This window comes from Bufo bufo, chromosome 5 (assembly GCF_905171765.1).
Source record: "Bufo bufo chromosome 5, aBufBuf1.1, whole genome shotgun sequence".
In the NCBI taxonomy this organism is placed as follows: Eukaryota; Metazoa; Chordata; class Amphibia; order Anura; family Bufonidae; genus Bufo; species Bufo bufo.
Window position 1 is genome coordinate 482,697,517 of NC_053393.1, and position 17,262 is coordinate 482,714,778.

The 17,262-nt window shown below is 44.7% G+C and overlaps 1 protein-coding gene across 1 annotated transcript in view; it reads left to right on the plus strand.

Annotated features, from left to right (window-relative positions):
- UBE3C (ubiquitin protein ligase E3C) overlaps nt 1-17,262 on the plus strand; it is a 162,466-nt gene that overhangs the window by 68,872 nt on the left and 76,332 nt on the right. The window contains exons 12-14 of the mRNA XM_040434193.1: nt 12,329-12,415; nt 12,793-12,950; nt 15,712-15,944. Of these exons, the coding sequence (XP_040290127.1) occupies nt 12,329-12,415; nt 12,793-12,950; nt 15,712-15,944 (478 nt within the window). The remainder of the gene's footprint in view (nt 1-12,328; nt 12,416-12,792; nt 12,951-15,711; nt 15,945-17,262) is intronic.

Sequence of the window (17,262 nt, forward strand, 5' to 3'; positions counted from 1 at the left end):
ACGCCATGCGCTTCATGCCGCCTCTGCACTATAGTAATACACTCGTATGATCTATACAAGTGTATTACTGTACAGCAGCGGCGGCATGAAGCGCACGGCGTCATAGCAACCAATGACGCCGTGCGCTCCTGCTGTCAGCAGGAATCCCGGCCGGGTTACCACGAACCGCTCTCGGCCATGGAACACGGCCGTGTGCATGAGGCCTTAAGCTGTAAATGCCTTGCAGCGCTGGGGTCCTAGGTTCGAATCCGACCAAGGACAACATCTGCATGGAGTCTGTATGTTCTCCCCCTTGTTTGCGTGGGTTTCCTCCGGGTACTCCGGTTTCCTCCCACACTCCAAAGACAGACTGATAGGGACCTTAGATTGTGAGCCCCATTGCGGACAGTGTGATGCTAATGTCTGTAAAGCTCTGCGGAATATAGTAGCGCTATATAAGTGCATAAAATAAATAAATAAATGGCCTAAGGCCCCTTTACACGTGCCGACACAGCAGGCAATTATCGAGAACAAACGGTTTGTTCCTGATAATTGCCTGCTTATCAGAGGAGGTGAGAGAGCTGCATTTACATGTAGCAATCATCTTCTCTCTATGGGGACGAGTGAGCCTAGCAGCGGGAATTATTGTTTCTGGGAAGTTCACGGAACAGTCTGCTGCCCAGGAATGATGATTTTGGTGTCCACGTCAGATTGTTCATTCATTGGGTGATCAGCTGCAACTTTACACAAAAGCCGTTATTGTGAAAGAATCTTCCTAGGAGTGCTGCTTTCCGATAATTTCCCCGATCATTGGCCGTTGTAAAGGGGCCTTTCCTCCATGTGAAATCTAACATCCCCAAAGATCCTTTTCCCCAACATCTGCTGCTAGGGGAGTTGGGACATTACCCTACACATTAGATGGTTGGCTGTTTCTGATGAATTGGCAGGTTCGGCTGATATTTATCTTGTGTTCATGGCTTGCCTTATGTAAATACATTCTTAGGGCTCAAGCACATGAACGTGTGCCTCACGTGTCCCTATTGCAGCCCGCAAATAGTGGGCCCGCAATATACGGACACCTGCCGCGTGCGCTCCATACCACGGATGCAGACCCATTTACTTGAATAGGTCCACAATCCGGAAGATGCGGAGCAGAGGCACAGAGCGGAAGGCCATGGAAGCACTACGGAGTGCTTCTGTGTAGGGTTGTTGCGGGTATCGAAATTTCGATACCCAATCGATACTTTTGTCCCGGTATCGATACGATACCGGGATTTCCGTTTTTTCGATACTGGGCTGCGCTTCTGCGCAGTCTAGTATCTCTGAACATGAGCGCGCTGCTATCGGCGCGCTCATGTTCTCTCTCAGCAGCACGGGGAGAAGGAAGCTGTCCTCCCTCCCCCTGTGCTGCTGCCGCTGCCACCAATGAGAAGAGAGGGGCGGAGGAGGGGCGGCAATAAGAAGAGAGGGGCGGAGGAGGGGCGGCAATGAGAAGAGAGGGGGTGGAGGAGGGGCGGCAATGAGAAGAGAGGGGCGGAGGAGGGGCGGGCGCACTGCGCCACCAATGATAGGATTACTATCGGAGCGATGGGAGGAGACATCAGCTTCACTAGTGGGCGTTCCTTTTCCCTGCGCTGCGATTGGACAGCGCTACAGCCAGGGAGAAGGAACGCCCACTAGTGAAGCTGATGTCTCCTCCCATCGCTCCGATAGTAATCAGCAGCATGTGGAGCAGGAGAGGAGACAGTAATGGGGCACTGCGGGCGAACGGAGCGGCGCCCAGGACTAAATGGTGAGTGCTGAGACATCGCTGGGCGCCGCTCTGTGTGGCCTAATAGTGAAAGTCTGGACTCATATACAGTAGTCAGTCTTTAACACATACAGGAGGCGGGTGCCGGCAGCAGAATCGCATTGCCGGCACCCTGCCCCTGACAGGGAGCTGCGATCAGCGGCAGTTAACTGCCGCTGATCTGCTAGTACCCGCCTCCTGTATAAAGGGGTAAAATCATTGGTGGTGCAGTGTGCCCCCCCCTCAATCCCCCCATCCCATTAAAATCATTGGTGGCACAGTGCGCCGGCCCCTCTCAACCCTCCAGTATTAAAATCATTGGTGGCAGTGGCCACAGGGACCTCTCCACTCCCCCTCATTGGTGGTGCAGTGGCAGCTTCTGATCGGAGCCCCAGCTGTGTAAGCCTGGGGCTCCGATCGGTTACCATGGCAGCCAGGACGCTACAGAAGCCCTGGTTGCCATGGTAACATCCCTGATGCTGTGTGCACAAAGCACAGAGCAGCAGGGACAGTGTGGAGTCCTATTCACCCTGATAGAGATCTATCAGGGTGAATAGGAAAAGGGATGAAAGATCCCAGGTTCTAGCCCCTAAGGGGGGAAATAGTTATTAAATAAAAAGTGAAAAAAAAAAAAACACTAAAATATGAAGTATAAATCACCCCCCTTTTCCCAATTTCACATATAAAATATATAAATAAACATATTACATCGCCACGTCAGAAAAGTCCAAACTATTAAAATATAAAAAAAAAATCTAGGTGGTGAATGCCGGAACAGAAAAAATAAAATAAAAACTGCGCGATTCGCCATTTTTAAAAATGAGGAATGCACGTGGCTTTTTTTGTTTATTTTTTTCGCGTGGTATCGAATGGTATCGAGTATCGCAATACTTTTTCATGGTATCGAAACCGAATCAAAAATTTGGTATCGCAACAACTCTACTTCTGTGGCATTTCAGTCCATGCCTCCACACCATAATTAAATAGAACATGCTCTTTGCTTTTTGCCGTGCGGACGGATCACTAACCCATTCAAGTTGAATGGGTCTGCATCCGTCAGCACAGGCCACACGGACGGTGTCCATGCATTGGGGACCACAGAGGATAGATCATCAGTTAAAACAAACTGCAGAACCCCTTTAAGGAGGACAAAAGCCTGCTCTCTAGTGCAACCTAGTGGATGGCTAGTAGTCCTAAGAAGACCCTATTAGACTGACCGATTTTTGGGCCAATTATTAGAGATTAGCATTCATAGGAAGTGGAACACTCATTCGCCATAATTGGCTCATATAATTGAGCAGCCAATCACCCGATGAACGAGCAAATGCTTGTTTATCGGATGGTGGGCATCTTTCATCAGGATGCAAGATACCTAATTATTGGCAGCATATCCCTAGATTTGAATGAATGAAAATCCCTAGAACAAATTGTCTCCCTTATTCAGTTTGCTTCCTCCTCTGTAATCAGTCCGATACAAACGAGCTCGCATTGATGTGTTCTCATCCATCGGCACTCGCACTGTCCAAACATCAGGCACTGTAATATAGCCTGATGTAAAAGGTAATGTAAATAAGCTCCTCAAGCTTATATTAGATCTGCAGATCATCTAGACCAGGGATGCTCAACCTGCGGCCCTCCAGCTGTTGCAAAACTACAACTCCCAGCATACCCTAATAGCTATAGGCTGGCAATTGCAGTTTTGCAACAGCTGGAGGGCAGCAGGTTGAGCATCCCTAATGTAGGCGATTGTCAGGAAGGAAGCTTTCCTTCCCGGAAATCGCTTGCTCGTCAGCAGAGGAGACTGGTACATTTACATGCAGCGATCTCATCCTCAGTATGGGGAGGAGCGATCGCTCATGCCATCAATTGTACCCATACTGAATCATTGTTTGCCAGCAGCAGATCGTGATTAGACAGTACGATCTGCCTCCGGCAAAAACGGATTTTTAAACCTGCTTATTCATCGTGTAAGACTGAGTTCACATCACCATTTAGCTTTCTGTTCTTCTGATCCGTCAGAAGAGAGAGAAAAAAAAAAAAAACAGGATCCTGTTGCATCAGTTATGCATAAAATTGCAATGGATCCGTTTTTTTTGCAGGATGCAGTAAATAAACGGATCATGTTGCATCAGTTGTTATCCGTTTGAGCCATTTCTGTCTGAGATCAGTTTTTTAGACGGAAACAAAACTACTGCATGCAGGACTTTTTTTTTTCCCAGTCTAAAAAACTGATCTCAGACGGAAATGGCTCAAACGAATGACAACTGATGCAACAGAATCCGTATTTGTTTTTTCTCTCTCTTCTTCTGACGGATCAGAAGAACAGAAAGCTAAACGGTGATGTGAACTCCTCCTAATAGGCGGCAGTATTACACTGCCAGATCATTGCTAACGAGCGTTACTACAAACACTTGTTAGCGAGAATATGCACAATTATATATAAGGTTTCCGGTAGCCATCCAGTAGATGGTACTTGAGAGGCAGCTTTTGTCTTCCTGGATATGAGCTCTTTTACATATGTCAACTTGGCGGTCTCCACAATGAGAAGCGTAACCCTGGGTCCGCTTTATAGGAAGATGGTAGGTTTTGTTTTAATTAGATTTATGCATGGCTCACAGTGGCCTCTGGCATGGCTCCTATCTTTTTACTACATTTTTTTTTTTTTTAGAGAAACAGAAATGCAAAAAGAATCACAAATGCGATATAAACTCTCCATACTTTATCTTCTCATCGGGATTATTCCTTCCCTGTTTCCCCTATAAAACTGCAGCAGCAGCTCGAGAGCAACTATGAGAGCCTGTGTGATCAGCTCTGTACACTTTCCAGGCCCGTTAAGGTCTTAAGTGCTCAGTCGTCCTCATCGCCGTTTAATAGATTCCAAATCAATAGGATTTTTGTGATGTGTCAAGGTTATTTGTCACAATTTGCTATGTTAAAATGTTTTTGGTTAATTAATTGTTGTAGCTTTCAGCTCATTTATTTCTACTTATTCTATTATTGATCTTTTTTTCTTTTTTTTTGGATGCCGGAACATCTCATGTTGCAGGTCGCCTCCTGAACCTGACCATGCCGATAATTGTGCTTTATAGGCAAATGTTACTTTGAAAAACTTCTCCTGTATTACAAGTAACACCAAGATTTATGGTTTGATTCACTTTAGAAGTCAATTTAACCTTGGTTTTTCCATTGCTACAAACAACCAATATTTGTTGTGGCTCCCCAGGGCATGTCAGGTCTGCACTATTGATTCCACTAATCTTTAAAGTGCATTACAAGACTAAGTCTACTTAGCGGCTCTATTAATTTGTGGCTTTATTGAGAGGCAAGTTTTCATTGAGACTTTCTACCGTTGATCCGTCAAATAGCTTCTCATGAGTTGCCTTTGTATTTCTGTCTACATATAACGGGGCATTTAGGAGGTCACTGATAGTCCAGATATAGTCCACTGGTAGAGAGAGACAACCAAGCATGAAAAGGCTTTTACTGTGTTAAAGTCGTCTTCAGTTTCCCACCAAAAAGCAGAAAACGGTAGGAAATGGTCTCCATCTTTCCTGTGTATACAGGAGGTCTCAGTGATATTTCATGAAACCTAGGGACATCTGACCCCTAGTGCCCATAGAGGGATAAAGTACAAAAGGAACATAGAAAACATGTCAATGTAATTTATTCACATGTTAAACCCTTCAAACAGGAACATAAACCATGTAAAAGCATACAGTATCTCACAAAAGTGAGTACACCCCTCACATTATTGTACATATTTTATTATATCTTTTCATGGGACAACACTGAAGATATGACACTGATACAATGTAAAGTAGTCAGTGTGCAGCTTGTAGAACAGTGTGTAAATTTCGTGTGCCCTCAAAATAACTCAACACAAGCCATTAATGTCTAAACCACTGGCAACAAAAGTGAGTACACCCCTAAGTGAAAATGGCCAAATTGTGCCCGAAGTGTCAATGTTTTGTGTGGCCACCATTATTTTCCTGCGCTGCCTTAACTCTCTTGGGCATAGAGTTCACTAGAGCTTCACAAGTTGCCATTGGAATCCTCTTCCACCCCAACATCACGGGGACCTTACGCTCCTCCACATTCCGTTTGAGGATGCCCCACAGGTGCTCAATAGGGTTTATTTCTGGAGATATCGTTGGCCAGTCCAGCACCTACCCTCAGTTTCTTTAACAAAGCGGAGGTTGTCTTGGAGGTGTGTTTGGGGTCATGATCATGTTGGAATACTGCCCTGGGGCCCAGTTTCCAAAAGGAGGGGATCATGTTCTGCTTCAGTAAGTCACAGTACATGTTGGCATTCATGGTTCCCTCAATGAACTGTAGCTCCCCACAGCCGGCAGCGCTCATGTAGTCCCGAACCATGACACTCCCATCACCATGCTTGACTGTAGGCAGGACACACTTGTCTCTGTACTCCTCACCTGGTTGCCGCCACACGCGCTTGACACCATCTGAACAAAACAACTTTATCTTGGTCTCATCAGACCACAGGACATGGTTCCAGTTTTTCAGTTTACTGCTGCTGTGAGAGGAAGATGTTATCTAAAGGGTAATCGTCATTATAAGGGCTCGTTCACACGAACGTGTGATGCCCGTTGCTGTATTGCGGACCGCATTTGCGGTTCCACAATACACGGGCACAGTTCCGTGGCCATTCCGCATCACGGATGCGGACCCATTTCAATGGGTCCGCAAATCCGGAGGTGCGGAACGGAATTGAACACTACGGAAGCACAACGGAGTGCTTTCTGGGGTTCCGTTCCGTGCTTCCTACACCGCAAAGAGAGAGAACTTGCTCTATATTTTTGCGGAACGGAAGGATTGCGGACCCATTCAAGTGAATGGGTCTGCGATCCCCATGCACATGCCCCACGGACGGTGCCCGTGCATTACGGACCGCAATTTGCGGTCCACAGCACGGGCTTCACATAGTAGGTATGAAATTGAGATGCCAGCATGACAGCTGTTATGTCCTCTAGATAAAGAAACCCACAAAAAAGCATTGCATTTTTTAGTGTAATGTGTTGATGCTCCAATTCAGTCACTTCCACTCTCTCTGACAAGAGTGATGATCTGACAGGGTTAAAGGGGTTGTCCGACCACAATTTTAGTGAAGGCCAGGAAAGTGTATACATAAAAGACAAAAAAAAAATTGCATCTATCTATTGTATGCCGGTCCTATCTGTAGCCGCGTGCACCTCTGCAGCCATTCAGTGGCCTCAGCAGTGACCTGTTCCCAAGCAGCATGTTTTTTTAATTTAAATTTTTAAAAAATTGTACAAATAGTAGTCACAAAAAGATTGTTCATATGTGATTTTTTATTTTATTTTTTTATTGGAAGTGTCCCTTTTTAAATAATCTTTCACAATGAGCAGTAGGATGAGTACATAAAAAGTCCAGGTCAAGTGGGCAATGATTACCACTCCTAGACCCACTTTCTGCCACAGATTGTCAACCATATCAAACTCCTGCCCCCTGGTGGTTGGCGCTGTGTGTGGGTTTCTAATGTCATGCCAGTTCCCATGGGGTAGATGGGTTGGCCATCTGAATGGCAGGTGTGGGGCACTTGAGCAAGTGAATACCTGCAAAAAGTATATGCACAAATAATCAACTGGCACATAGTGATTTTCAATGCGTAATAGCTGCTAATGTGCCATTACTGAGGCCTGGTACCTGCAAATGTCATTGGTGCAGCTTGGTTTTTGGGCTTTTTCTGGATGACTTGTTGACTTTCTATATTTTTTATTTTTTTGTCTAACACCGCTAATGCTTGGCCTTTATCCCGTACTAATCTGTTAACTACGCTGGGATTCCTAACACCCAGGTGTGATGTTGAACATACCACGCAGGACTTTATGTGACGGCCCTGCATTCCCATTCCCAGCTTTCATGTGTCAACACTGCGTTGGGTGACCTTCCTTTCACAGGATGGAAGAGTAAACCTATTTCAGATGTATACTTTGCAATGGCCCTTTGATTGTCTTCTCCAACGCCTCCGCCATTGTAGTTTAATTTTTTTTTTGTTTTATCTGTGCTGTTTATCAGCGAAACACTATCAGCAATGAAAAGCACGCATTGTATTGACCAGGGCAGTGCTCATTTATTGCTGGGCGACCGGCTTTGATGGCATCGGCCGTCATGTTCTGCCAGGGACATCTCGTCGCTTGGTAGAGGTGACAATATTGTGACACCTTCTTGTCAACCTATTGTGTTCAATTCATTATCTCAAATGATTGTAATGGGATATGGGGCCTGTTTATGGCCGAGGCATGCGGAGGAGGATCTGGCTTTAAGCTAATTACGTTTTATGGGGGGTTCTCCTAAATAAACTCTTAATGAGTCATTTAATCATAGCACAGAAGGAATTTCACACTTCCTTTTACTGGCTTTAGACAAACATGAAACTTTGTGCAGTCCTTCTAGTAAAGAATAGCTCTGTGATATGGCGTCCGGTGGAGCATGCCATGATTTTATTTTCCCTTTGGATTCAGGTTGAATCTTCATGTGAAACCGGAGACGTGTAAAGGTACAGTAGAGCCCTGAAGAAGTCTATGAATTATGTCTCGGTACAACGCTCTAATGCATGAGCCCCAACAGAAGTATATGTATATACATGTCCAACATGGCTCATACATGCATTAGCAGCACGTTTAGCTGGAACAGTACTAGTGACCACTTCGACATGTGCATGGTCCATATATATATTATTTATTTTTTTTCTATGTTTTTTTTTTTTTACTATATGTACTGGGATATGTTTGCACTGACCACTGGGCAGTATTAGGGTGCATTTACACGACTATCCATTTTTCCGTCCGCAAATTGCGGATTTGCAAAATACGATTGCGGTCTGTGTGCATCCTGCACTTTTTGCGGGCCCCATTGAAAAAATGCCTATTCTACACAGAAAAAAAAACGGACAAGAATAGGATGCGTTCTATAATTTGTGGCTTGGCTACACAGATGTGGACAGTGTGCTGTCCGCATTTTTTGCAGAGCAATAGAAATGAATGAGTCCGCTTGCGATCCCCAAAAAAATGCAGATCAGACGTGGACCGAAAATATGGTTACATGAACGCACCCTTTAAAGGGGTTATCCAACACCTATAATGTCGCCCAAAATGCCCAGGCATCTCCCTGACACCCACTTCTCTCCTGATGCTCGCATGGCCGCCTCTGCATCTCCCTGTTGCGCCTATCAAAACATGTTTTGATCCGCGCGACAGGGAGATGCAGCAACAGCCATACGGGCCCGGACATTTTGGGGGGCATTATAGAGGTTGCATAACCCCTTTAAGATCCTTAGCTGTCAATATCACACTTTCCAGCATGTTGCAAAGGGAATTGATAACAGGAGGATGAATCACCAATTGCCAGTAGACCGCTGAGGACGGTGTTTGCCTGCAGCAGTCATGTACCTGGATGTCACCAGACCAGACCGGTGGTGCAGGAGAAAGAGGTGAGTATAACATCATTTTTTATCTTAGCCAATTAAGGGGATTGTACAAGATTTTTTATTACCTGGGCAACCCCTCGAAGTCTAAATGGAATTTCACAAAGCCCATGCCTGTCCGTTTGCCCTGTTAAGGCATATGGATGTTGTAGATGGGGTCCCCTGCTCAGAACCCCCTCTGTAAGTTGGACCCAGCCTGCCAATGCAGTACCAAGCGCCGTCTGCACGACACACGTATGGGCAGACATAGATTAGGGATGGCAGACTAGCTGAGATCAACTGATTCAGGAAGTTTTCAGGAGACCACCCCTTTTAATTGTGAACAGTAAGCAATGCACATCCAGAAAGTCCACCATACAAGGTGTGATGGACCCTTATAGCAGAGGCTCTTTATGTATTTCAGTTATGTCATGTATTTTATTTCACTATTTATAGCTGTTGCAGAGACTTCACTTTGCTCCAAAATAGAATAAAATGAAATCTTTCAAACGGAGTAAAAATCCCATTGTACATCTAACTGCTCTTCCTTGTCTGAATGTGATAAAATGCTCCATGGTCCAGCGGTCGAGGAAATGGCTTGTTTTATGGCCCCCAATGTTTCTCTATCCCACTTTAACCCGAGGCATTCTGTAATTGTGCATGCTTGATAGTTGTTGCCTGGGCCCCTGAGGAGTTCTGCCATTGGTGAGAGTAGAAGGCCTTGGAGGTCGCCCAGCCCCGTCTCGTGGAGTCTGTGACCAGGCTCTTCCAGTGTATCGGAAGGTCTCCTTTGGCAAACCCATCTGCGAGATTGCTCTCTTATTCATATATTACTAATACATTTCAGCAAAGGAGAATAAACAATGTGTAAAAAATGTCTAAAAAATATTTGCTGAATGGATAACTGCGGTAAAATTCTACAGAGTAATACTCGGATAACCACTGATGCATCAGATATTACTACATCACAACACCTGGATCAATAATCCAAGGAAACAACCAGTGACTTGATAGTTTTCGTTCCCATTGTTACTGTCCGATTCTATAACCTTTTTCCTACTTCTCTGAATCTTTAAAGAGGAGCGGTCACCTCTCCAGACAAATCTTGGAAACCGCTTGCATTCCCCATGTAATAACCATTTTGTAGGAGTTTTTCATATCTCTGTTGTCCCATTCCTCTAATATTCCAGCTAGAAGTCTATGAATGAATTGCGTGCAGTCTCCAGAGGGGTGCCATCCGTTGGGGACGTGTCCCTGCACAGTCTGACACCATCCAGTCAGTGTGGCCAGTGTCAGACTGTGCGGGGGGACACCCCCAAGCTATTACACTCATATGGACCTTTACTGCACACTGCTGGCAATTTATCCATAAACTTTTGGTAGGAATAATAGAGGAATGGCACTTCATAAGAGTCATAAGAATAGATGCCCCAGAATTGTTATTACATGCAGAATGCTGGAGCTGGCATGTCTGGAGAGGTGACAGCTCCTCTTTAAATCATGTTCCTATTATAACCTCAAGTAATGGGCTTTCAATTTGTGATTTCAAGCAGCAGTCCTGACATACATCCTTGATTCAGAGGCTACACTACTGGTAGGCTATCCTGAGGAATATCACGTGGGTAGGTAGGGGCGGATTGGCCTTAGACCTTACAGGGAAATTTCCAGGTGGGCCGATGTCCAGGGGGCCGCCTGGGCCCTTCCTACGGCCGGCCAGTGGAAGTTTTGGGGTTGTATTTTGTGCTGCTGGCAGTATCTTGTGCTGGACTGTGGTATTTGGCTCTGTTGGGGTGGTATAATGTGCCACTATATGGTATTTCTGGCCCTGCCTTTCATCAATTTGGACCCAACTACAAAACAGGGCCACTTTTAGCATTTTTTTCAGGGCCACTTTAAGTTCCCAGTCCGCCCCTGTTGGTAGGAATTGACACATCCCCTTTCTTGTTTAGCAGACCCAGCTCTGTACATTTTGTAGTGACTGCCTGATATTGCTGCCTGGTACTATTCATTGGAATGGGTCTGAGCTGCAGTGCCAGGCACAGCCACTACACCGTTATGGGGAAATGTCACTCACTAGGTTGGCCAGATTGCCCCTCAACAAACTGATGTTGAAGACCTATCCTGAAGAACATCCCTTTAAGCAGCCACAACAAAATATTCTTATATTAAAGAAGCACTCCCACAAAAAAAAAATGTATTCTCTGACTTGTTAGAAGTGAAGGTAATCTTTTTACCAGTTAGAACCTCACTTCTGATCCTCAGCTGTGTCATGTGACCAACACTGATCTCTGACTGACACAGGACAGGAAGTCAGTTACTTCTCTATTCATTCCTATGAGACGGACATTGAGGCTCCCATAGGAATACATAGATAAACTGGCTTCCTGTCCACACATAAGATGCTGTGTTATTTGGAGAGTTTGAGTGTTGGTCACATGACACAGCCGAGGATCAGAAGGGAGGTTATAACTCACAAATACAGACACTGGTAAGAAAATTACTTTCACTTCAGTCTACATCGTGTACCTTTCTAAGAGGTCAGAGAGTAAACATTTTTGTGGGAGTGCTACAGGTATTTAGTATAGGCTACAGCAATGCTCCTCAGCTGGTGACTTGAACCAAATGTGGCTACCAGGCTGGTGGCAACTACAGGGGCCACTGCACAAAAATGGATGCATTGGTATCACTTTGGAACAGACAGAATTCACATGGTCCTTTCTGTCTCCTTTCTACACGACAAGCAAATAAATTCATCTTCTGGGACAATGGGTGTAGATGTGAAAATGTTCCCTTTCTGTCCTTTGTGGATTGCCAGGGTGGCTGGTGTATAGCACAGATACAGCCATGTATTCCAAATTGCACATGGTGGTTTCAGGCTTATTGGCCTTCATCAGTGCAAGGTATAGAAACTATGGTTCTATGAAAGTAGGGCTTCGACCACAATCCCAGCATGACAATTAATTTATTTGTGGAGTGGAAAAGCTCCATTCCCTGCACAGTGTGCTTAGAGTGCTCAGACCCTTCATTGGAAGCAATAGTAGGGTCCTGCCGGAAGTGAATAAAGGGTTTTAGTTGGCCAGTGCCCCTTTTCACAGACTCCTTTTTTCTCCTTTCAGGCTCCTGTACAGTCTAGCTTTTAATGCAAGATTTTTAAGACATCTTTGGTACTTAATCTCTTCGATGACGACTAAGATGATTACAGGGTAAGCTGGCGCATGTGAACCAACTGTAATGTGTGTCTATTCAGATCCATTCTGTGGCAGCAGAGTTTATCAATTTCCTTGTTTCGGCCGCATTCACACAACCGTATGTATTTTGCGGTCTGCAAACCTCAGCTCGGCAAAATACAGATACTGTGCCTATGCATCCCATAATTTCCACAGACCCATTGTCGAAATGCCTATTCTTGTCCCCAAAAATAGGACATGGAGATACGGATGCAGACAGCACACGGTGTGTTGTTTGTATTTTTGAGGCCCCACTGAAATGAATGGGTCCGCATCCTATCCGTAAAAAAACGGTTGTGAAGCCTGATTCTGCACTTCCTGAATGTCTAATAATTTGAGGCTTGTTATTCCAGGTCAATGGTGCCACTCCTCCAGGTGATATCCAGAGGCTCTCCCATGTCGTTAGAGGACTCCAATCGGATTATCCCTCTGTTTTATCTTTTTAGCTCCCTCTTTAGTCATTCCCTGATTTCTATACATGATAATGAATTCTTTGGTGACCCCATAGAAGGTAAGAGAATTGACTTTTGCATTTTATCTCTTGCCCTTGTACAGGGAAAGCCACCATTTAGGCTACTTTCACACTAGAGTTTTTTGCTGGATCCGTCATGGAGCTGCAAAAATGCTTCCGTTGCCATAATACAACCGCATGCATCCGTCATGAACGGATCCGGTTGTATCATGTCTTCTATAGCCATGACGGATCTGTCTTGATCTCCATTGAAAGTCAATAGAGGACGGATCCGTATTCTATTGTGCCAGATTGTGTCCGAGAAAACGGATCCGTCCCTATTGACTTACATTGTGTGCTGCAGGCAGCCTTTTAATGTCGGCCTCCGGAGCAGAATGGAGACTGAACGGAGGCAAACTGATGCATTCTGAGCGGATCCTTTTCTATTCAGAATGCATTAGGGCAAAACTGATCTGTTTTTGAGAGCCCTGAACGGATCTCACAAATGGAAAGCCAAAACGCTAGTGTGAATGGACCCTTATACTGATGAAGACGGTCCAATAAGATGGTGACATCATTCTGAGTCTGTCTGACCATACATAGCCTCATTGGATGGTGGACCAAGAATTGTGCAGGGGAGATAACCAATGATTGACATAAATTATTACCCCACGCCCAAATTTTCTAACACTGAGATTCCTTATCTTACATGTCTAATAGGTACTTTACAAACTGTCTGGTTTTCTCTACCCCTAACAAGGTTTGTATCATATTAGAAAAACGTTTCTTCCAAAAACAGTGCCTCCTCTGTCCTCAGGTTGTGTGTTGTATTGCAGCTTTGCTCCATTTACTTCAACTGCGCTAAACTACCACGATAGACACAGACAGGCCATGGAGAGGTGTGATGCTGGCTCTGGAAGAAAGCAGCCATATTTTTCTAATTTTGTATAACCCCTTTTTAAAAAACAGTACTTGAAACTGGAAGTACCTGGTCATATCTATCTATATCCACGTGTACACAAACTATATTGTCCTTTAAAATGCCAGCAGGTTTTCAGTCCATTTACATTATGCTGTGGGGTTTACCTGTTGCGTTTAATCTTTACATTGCAAAGGTTGTAAGCAGCAAAGACCAGTCCAATTTGGGTATATTTTTGCCATGGCAGATTTTTGGCCAGATCCGCCACAGCTTTTCCACTGTGGAAAATCTGCAGGGGACTCGCTATAAGTGGTTGCACCCTTAGTTTAAAGGGGTTATCTGACTCCCCCTATATTTCCGGGCCCTTCACACACAATGTACTTAACTCTCTCCCTGGCACCCTAAGAGTTATGGGCAGCCAATGGCAGGCGGCGATGGGGACGAGCCCCCATAGCATCGCGGGTGACCCTTCCCCTCCCCTACACTGGATGTTTTCATCCGCGCACGGGGAGAAGCAGCGGCGGCTGTGCTGGGACCAGGAGCGACACGGGTGACGGGGAGCGAGGTAAGTACATTGAGTGTGAGGTGCCCGGGCATATGGGGGTGGGGGGGGGGGGGGGGGGGGCGCGCATTTCAGGAGTCGGATAACCCCTTTAAAGAGTTTTCTTGTGCTGTGCAGTCTGCAGGCAGCCTGTTATAGAGCAGGAGAAGCTGAGCAGATTGATATATTGTTTTTTAATGAATAAAAAAATTCACTATAACTTGTAAAGTATTCCTTCAAATCTCTGCTCGCTCTGAGCTTAGGAGTCATGTGAGCGGTCCTAACCAGTGGCTGGCAACTATCTTTGCAGATTTGGCCATCAGTCAACGATGAGACCACCCACATGACTCCTAAACTCAGAATGAGTACAGATTTAATTTATAAAATACAATTTCCTTTCCAACTAAACTATATATCAATCTGCTCAGCTCCTCCTGCGTTATAATATGCTCTCTGTACATTGCACTTTATTTTCATGATGACAGGTTTCCTGTAAGCCAAGGCACCAGAGTAGTTTTTTTTCATATAGTAAATTGTATTGAATGTTACATTCATAAGGTTATATAAAGCTAAGAATTTACGGTACATTTTGAGTTGCTGACAACCATTAGATCTCTTCTGTGGGGTTCCACCACTTGAGGACAGCTCCATTTAAATAGAAGCAGACCAAGAAATCTGCTCATCTGATCTGGGTTCTCCAACCCTATCAGTTATCACCTGGAAACCTACCTCTGCTTCTGTAGGAGAAATGTAGCACTACATCCCTTGACTTCAAATGAATAGTTATCTGTGAAGTGCATGGACATCCTGGGTGCGTTTAAAGCGTTCCTTCCCGACGACAGGCTGCTCGTTTTGTGGGGGTGAAGCTCTGCATTTACATGCAGTGATCACCTCCACAGTATGAGAGCGAGTGATCTGCGTCTGGTTAGACAGCATGATCTGCTGTCGAGAAATGATAATTTAGGTGCCTGCACGAACGACTGTTTCACTTTCTTGTTCATCGGGTGACTGACTGCACCTTTAGACAGGCGGATTATCGGGATCGAACATTCATAGGAACGTTTATCCCCAATATTCTGCCCAACAATCGGTAAAACTCGCCCTTAGAGTGGAGCCATTTTATGAGCTGCTCTTTGTTTTGCTTTACCAAAGAAGGTGCCAGAATGTTTAGAGGATAATAGTTTAATGGACAGAGATTATGTTCATGAGACAACCCCTGTAAATATCACCCTTTAAAGATCTGCTTGGCTTTCCACCACTTTCCTGGCTTTAATTATAGTATAGAAGTTTGTTCCATCTGTTCCGTTTAGTGACTGTCAAAGTGAGAGCGAATCCTGAAAGTTTTTTCTTTTTCCTAACAGTAGTTGGCCCGAGACAGTCCTCAATGATGCCTTTCACATTAGAAGAGTTGGTCGTACTCTCGCGCTGTCTGAGAGATGCTTGTTTAGGAATCATTAAGCTGGCGTACCCCGAGACAAAGCCAGAGGTGCGAGAAGAATACATGGCAGCGTTCCGAAGTATTGGTGTCACCACGAACGTGGAGATGCAGCAGCGTATTCAAACTGAGCAGAAACGATGGATTCAGCTATTTAAGGTATTTGATGCTGGTTTTTATTTTTCACGTCCGTTTCACCATTGTTTCCTTCACACTTAGTCCATGCTGTGGTAGATTATAGGTTGTGTGGAACGTTTAGGCTCTGTTCAGACTAAGGTTTTCTCTGTGTTATTCTGTTCTGTTGTTTTTATATATCATATGTTTCCATTAGTGCTCCTGGATTTTGATGGAGATGGCTGGTTTAGAAAACCCCTTTATAAATAACTTGTTAGGGTCCCACATTCAAGAATCTCTTCTATTAGCAAGAGAGAAGAGCAACTCCAAAGGCCAGTGGCTCTGGGGTATTTGGCACATCTGTGCGGTACATGGTCAGCCCATTGATTTCAGTAGGAACTGTGTAATGCTTTCCTTCCCCTGTGGTGGGCGCTTTCTACTGGGTTCTTCTTCAGTTTACTACCTGATGCTGGATGGTCGAGCAGCAGGACAACTTTTGATCAGCTTCAGGGCAGCCTTCCATTAAAGAGGGATTGTCCAAAGCAGACGACTCCTTATGTGGTATAATTTATGTTATGTTACCTTCTCTTATAATCTATTTTCCATTTTTATCCATAATTCAATCATCAAAATGTTTTTTTTTTGGTTGGTCTACAAACATGTTTCCATGGCAAACACCACGGAGCGCTTTGTACTTTGAAGACTATTTTTGCAGCGCCTCCATAGTCTATACCAGTGATGTCGAACCTTTTAGAGGCCGAGTGCCCAAACTGCAACCCAAAACCCACTTATTTATCGTAAAGTGCCAACACGGCAATTTAACCTGAATACTATAGTTCAATATAGTATATTTTCCATGTATCATTTAGCTATAATAGCCTGCCTACATTCAATGCACTGCCTGTGCTGTTCATAGTGCGCCCTGCGCTGATGAATGGCAGGAAAAGTCTAAGGCCTCTTGCACACGGCCGTTTTTTTTTCCAGTTTACTGGCCGTTTTTTGCGTTCCGTATACGGTCCGTATACAGAACCATTCATTTCAATGGTTCCGCAAAAAAAACGGAATGTACTCCGTATGCATTCCGTTTCCGTATTTCCGTTTTTCCATTCCGTTTTAACATAGAACATGTCCTATTATTGCCCGAAAATCACGTTCAGTGGCTCCATTCAAGTCAATGGGTCCGCAAAAAAAACGGAACACATACGGAAATGCATCCGTATGTCTTCCGTTTCCGTTCCGTTTTTTGCTGAACCATCTATTGAAAATGTTATGCCCAGCCCAATTTTATCTATGTAATTAAATATTAAACGGAACAGAAACGGAAACACAACGGAAACAAAAAACGGAACAACGGATCTGTGAA